This window comes from Drosophila grimshawi, unplaced genomic scaffold (assembly GCF_018153295.1).
Source record: "Drosophila grimshawi isolate 15287-2541.00 unplaced genomic scaffold, ASM1815329v1 contig_311, whole genome shotgun sequence".
Classification (NCBI taxonomy): domain Eukaryota; kingdom Metazoa; phylum Arthropoda; class Insecta; order Diptera; family Drosophilidae; genus Drosophila; species Drosophila grimshawi.
Genome location: NW_025063098.1, coordinates 6,383,042 through 6,388,859, shown reverse-complemented (window position 1 = coordinate 6,388,859; position 5,818 = coordinate 6,383,042). Strand labels below are relative to the sequence as shown.

General features: G+C 39.0%; 1 protein-coding gene across 1 annotated transcript; it reads left to right on the top strand.

The window, feature by feature from the left end:
- Nucleotides 1-3,575: 3,575 nt before the first annotated feature.
- Nucleotides 3,576-5,416, top strand: LOC6563928 (calcyphosin-like protein). Its single transcript, XM_001990168.2, has 6 exons — nt 3,576-3,721; nt 4,365-4,513; nt 4,582-4,701; nt 4,772-4,829; nt 4,892-5,104; nt 5,166-5,416. Exons 1-6 carry the CDS (start codon nt 3,716-3,718, stop codon nt 5,265-5,267), a joined length of 648 nt encoding a protein of 215 aa, XP_001990204.1. The 5' UTR covers nt 3,576-3,715; the 3' UTR covers nt 5,268-5,416.
- Nucleotides 5,417-5,818: the final 402 nt, after the last annotated feature.

The window sequence follows — 5,818 nt, the reverse complement described above, 5'->3', positions numbered from 1 at the left end:
ACGTTTTCAATCAAGCAACTGCCAAAAGGCTACACGCAACAGCAATAAGGGCGAGAGCGGGGTGTGATGAGTGGATTGGCTTTGGTTGCGTGGCAGCTCGAAATTCAGTTAAGCATTTCACTTATTTGCATATAAATTGATTAAAAGAAAATACATACAAGGCAACCAGACACACACAGATACACACACAAACACACACACACACAAATAGATAAACCTATCCAGCAACACTGGAGCTTTTGCATGTGTCAACGCAGCGGCAAAAGAACTCAGCTCGTTGCTGTTGCTGTTGCTGTGTCTGTGACTGAGCATTGGCCTGGCTTGCGTCTGCCGATGTCTCTGTGCCATGCCCCATGCTCCTGCCCCTTCCACTTGAGTGTCTTTCTGCTGTTCTGACTCGCTTTCGGCAATTTCTGACACTTCAAATGCGTATGATTGTTTCCTTTTGATCAGCGAATTGTGAATTGATTCACTGATTGAGTTCAGGTTCAGTTGATGCGATGACAATGTCAACAGACCCAACGGACACGTCACTTTGCCCTCCGAACCAAAATCTTTCTAGGTGGACTATAGGCTTACATTCACAGGAATTTACCAGAGCCCAACTCGAAGCGGAGCAAAGCGATCTGATTTTTGTCGACGTGGCTTAAATCCACTTTGCGTGCATTGAGATCGTAAAACTTTGAGTGGCATAGTTAATATAAATATATCTATGAACTGCTTACATTTAACTTAAAGCAAGTGATATTACATTAAGTTTGTCGAAAACGGTTTTTAAAATATTTTTTAATTGTATTATTGCTTTGGACACAATATTTTATTTATAGTTTTGGACTAATTTGGTTCTGAGAATTCCCCAATCCATGCGATAAATGTTGAGCTAACTTTACAATTATGTGTTCCCAGAACTATCACTTCCTATACACTTATCTTGGTTTTTTTAATGTTATTAAACATTTAAAAACATTTATAAAAACTTAAAAAAAACTTTTATTTTTTAACTTAATTTATTTTTTACATATTGTATTTTTCTGTGCCGATTGAGGTTACTTAACTGCATACACAAAATCAATTACATGTTTTTATTTTAGGTATCATATTTGTAGAGAGAAAATTGGTTTATCACAAAATGTAATTATTTCACTATTCATATATGATATTACGACTACGAAGCAAGTAAATATTTGGATTTTCGATCTAACTACAGGGCATCTACAAGTCGACGACCCTTGGTTAGTCCCTTATTTCTTGTTATAAAAAGTCTCAGCCCATTTAATTCAGTTTTTCTTATTATTATTATATTTTTGTTGTTGTATTGATTGTTATAATTAAATGGATATGGACGCTTGGTCGCAATCCCTGCGACAATACTATACAGGGCCGGTCATTGGCCGCTTTGAATGTTGTGGCCCGTTTGCGCCTGTTGCCAGGTTGCTTGGCCCATCTGGCCCAAATATGAGTCAAGGGCCGCTTGCCAATGCTGTCGGCGTCAGTTCGCTTTCAATTTGTGGGCAGTCATATTCTTCGGGGCCACGCACAAGACGAGCTGGCGACGCAGACACAAGGTAAACACAATTAATCAGTTAAATAGCAAAATGCTTGACAAGCATTATACGTGACCCACTTTGTGGCGAATAAAAACATTGAAAACGTGTATAGTATCGTAATGATATATAATTTGTATTGATCTTATTCAAATGATAGTTGATGCATTCGAATATAGTTTTCAAACTATAATTAGAGCTCCAACATGACACTGCACTCCATTCACCTGCATCATTGTCAGCTTAATGGCCAAAGGACATGCCATCCGCCATTCAATTAAGCAGTTGCACGCACGAACACACACACTCACACACACACACACACACACGCGGGTCACATGGGACATTGCAATGTATATAATTTGGCAAACTACGGAGCCCTCTCAAATTTGAGCAGACTCAACAATTTAATAAGTGGATTTCCAATTGAATACAGTCCATATCCATTTGGCTTTAGAGGTCATAAGGTAAATGCAATGATTTAATGATTCCAGTTCAACATTAGTTACGTGAATGTTGTTATACATTTATTTTCTACTAAACTCAAAGCAATTTATTTATTCTCTTTGTATTTTTGGGTGCCACACATTTGATGCATATATATATGACAAAAATCTGTCGAGAATTTTGACTTTTGAGTTTAATTTCTACCACAAACCATATCACGAAAAGCTATATGCCAACATACCCAGGGAAAACCAGTACAATTTTAGACACATGCTATTTTGATCGAAACTAAATTTACCGCTTTTCTAATAACCAGCATATGGTCAACTGTTCCCGTTTCCCCCACCTCCATACACACATACACACATGCCACAAACTCATTTAGAATTTGCAATACTCAGTTTGTTTTTTTCTACCGATAAGTGGACAAAATGCAAATGCATTTTTGGCCTGGAGAGCCTGTTCAATTTTGACATAGAATCGACTTAATACCAAAATATTTTCCGCGTTTCTGAAAATTATTATTGAGTACTTATATACAGAAATGTGGTCAGCTTATTTTTTATGTCATATTTCTTAAACTATTTCTTATTTATGTCTAACTCATTTTATCTTATTTTAAGCGTCTATTTTATGTTCGCCCTTGACAGGGGGTATATGCAAATGAAGAAACACATCAACCAAATAGCCTTCAAATGAACTCTTTCAATGCTATTACACAATTGTATCTTATCTCAATCAGAATTTGTTTAGCATACTGTGTCTTACTTTATTGACAAAATGTATTTGGACTTAATTATTTAATGTCCAGCTCTATGAAATATTATTTCGATAATGATGTTTAGCTTGGACCAGATAAAAGTTTTGTTATATGTTAAAGTGCATTAGGTTAGCCATAAAAACTTTTTGAGAGTGTCAAAAGTATTAGCAGCCTTTTTGACATCGTCTATTTGCTGCAGATGGCATTGCATAGTTTTAGGTGCTTTCATTTTTATCTACGCCAATTTGTCAGCTGAGGCATACGTTGTTTTTGCTTGTGTCTCGCTGGCGTTTCAACAGCGTCACATGTTTGTCTCTGGCAAACATTTACCAGACCAGGGGCACCAAATTGCCTGAGTGGGGGATAGACGGGAGGTCGGGCGGTCGGGCGGTCGGTCGGTCGGTGAACAGAACAAGCCCGCAACTTTAATTGAAATAAAATGTTTTCCAGTGCGGCAGGGCACAAAAGCCAGTACAGGTGGCCCCATCTAGTTATAAAGCGAGCGAGAGCGAGAGAGAGAGAGTGGGTTAGATTGAGAGAGCATGCTGTTCGCGAAATGTGTGAATCAGTCAGTCAGTCAGTGAGGCAGTCGGTGTCTGTGCGGCCAGCCCACTGTCTGCTCTACATGACTATACATGTTTGTAAGTAAGTAACTAGTTTTAAGCCCCACAGTGCATATTTCATTTCCCATTCATTCCATGCCCACACACTCTCTCTCTCACTCTCTCCCCCACTATCTCTCTCTCACTCTCTGTCTGACTACGCGCGCTTTGCTGTTTATTCATTGCCGTCGCTGTTTTTTTTTTAGTGTTTCGTATTCAGTTTGGATTTCAAAGCCGCTAAAGTAACAAGTATCTTGGAGCTATCCATTCGCTTAAGAGAAGGCAAAGCCGCAGTAAAAGGCAATTTTTGTACACTTGCTGAAATAGTGAAAAGCGCCATTGAAAAACCTCAACTTGCTGCAATGGATGTAAGTTGCCTGGCTTGCATTTTTTTCACCCCTTTTTTTTTAATCAGTTTTATTTGTGTGTCTAAACGACGACGGACGACCTTCACCTTGGGCTTCAATTAAACAAATTGCACTCAAATGCTTTCACAAAAATGAAAATAATTTCGCTGAAAGCAAAAAAACTGGTAAAAGACCAACTTACTTGCCAAGATCACCTGAGTTTTTTTTTGATGATTCATTCGAATGCGTCAAGTTATTTCCCTTAGCCCGTATTTCGCACTTGCCACACACACACCCCTCAGTTTATTTGCGACTTAAAGTTTTATTTACACAATCATTTAAATCATAACAATCGCAATGAGTTGCACGTTAGTCATTTATTTATGTGTGGGCAACAGTACGGGGTTATTGCACGAGATTTGCTAAAGGTTTATCTGGAATAATTTAAAAATACATTAATGACTACTGTTTATAGCTTAACTGTGAAGTGAGCAACATTTGAAAGCAACTTTTCCATAATTCTGAGCTTATTATATTTAAACTTTCGTAACTTCCTAATGCAGCTTAAAACTATTGCTGGCCAACCAAAACCAAGTTGCACAGTGTTGTTGGAAAATTGTAAATGCTTGAAATATTGATTGGTCTAGCTTTGCATTGCTTACAGCCCTCAAATGGAGACCTGTACACCCTGGAAGCCAAATTGGTTAGCGATTCGCTGAGGGAACTGACAGATGGCGCTGACAAGGATCCCATTACCAAGTTGCGTTTGCTTTGCTTTAGCCGTGGCGCAACAGGCATTCTGGGTCTTGGCAGGTGAGCTGTGTTTTGTGATGGGCATTAAATGACATTACTACTTATTTAATGTTGAATTACTTATTTAGAGCTTTTCGCGCCATGGACGATGATGGTAGCAAGGCGCTCAATGAGGAGGAATTTATCAGCGGAATTCGGGACATTGGTCTCGATGTGACCGATGATGAAATTAAGCAGATGTTTAATACGTGAGTGTCAATCATCATCAAACTTAATTAACACTTTAATTGTTTGCCAATATTTTTGCTCTAAATTTAGCTTCGATGAGGATGGTAGCGGCTCCATAAATATGACAGAGTTTTTGCTCAAGTTACGTGTAAGTTTAAGATTCAAGATATTCAAAAACTTAACTTTACTCACGTAAAATGCGTTTTACAGCCTGCGATGAACCAAAGTCGCCTGTCTATTATAGATCTGGCTTTTGCTAAAATGGATAAGAATGGCGATGAGGTTATAACCATTGCCGATCTCAAAAACGTTTATTCGGTGAAGGAGCATCCCAAGTATCAGAGTGGCGAGATGACTGAGGATGAGATATTAACCGACTTCTTGCACAACTTCGAGGGCGGTCGTGGTAATCTGGATGGCAAGGTATTTACATGAAACCACTTCCCTCATATGCATTTGTCATAACGTATCTTCTTTCTATTAGATTACTCACGAGGAGTTCATCAACTATTATGCCACCATCAGCGCCTCAATTGACAACGATATGTACTTTGACCTGATGATGCGACGCGCCTATGCCATGTAAGGGTAAACTTGGCGCCAGCGCTCAATCTAATTCTCAATCTCAATTAACAATATAAACTAGTCTTTAGTCCGGCTCATGTTCTATTTATACACAATGCATGTTTCATCCAATAAAGAAATTCTGTTTTCTGTTTTATTTTTGCTGCAAAACAAGCCACAACTCCTGATATCTCAGAACGCAAGAGCGCATTTCTCGCAAATTCTTGCCCGAGATGTGCAAAAGTAACAAGTAACAAGTTTTATCTAAGCATTTGTTGCTAGTTTATATGCATTTAAGTGCAAAGCAGTGCGGACCGGGCTGGGCCCATAATAAAATGGTAGCTGGCATGCAAAATCCAAGACGGCAATCATTGCAACCGAACATGGAAACCTGCTCCAATGGCAAAGTCTGAAAATTGTTTGTGCATTGTGTGTGTGTGTGCGTGATTGTGTGTGTGTGTGTGTGGGTTTGTATGTATATGTGTTGCTGGTGTACCAGGCATTTATCACACAGTTGTCACAGCAGGCGCTGAGGACGGTTTGAGCAGTCGAGCGCTGCCAGCCTAAATGTAT

Coding starts and splice junctions, on each gene's coding strand:
- LOC6563928 (XM_001990168.2), top strand. Junction 4,702..4,771: donor ATTAAGCAGATGTTTAATAC/GTGAGTGTCAAT, acceptor CTCTAAATTTAG/CTTCGATGAGGATGGTAGCG. Junction 4,830..4,891: donor AGTTTTTGCTCAAGTTACGT/GTAAGTTTAAGA, acceptor TGCGTTTTACAG/CCTGCGATGAACCAAAGTCG.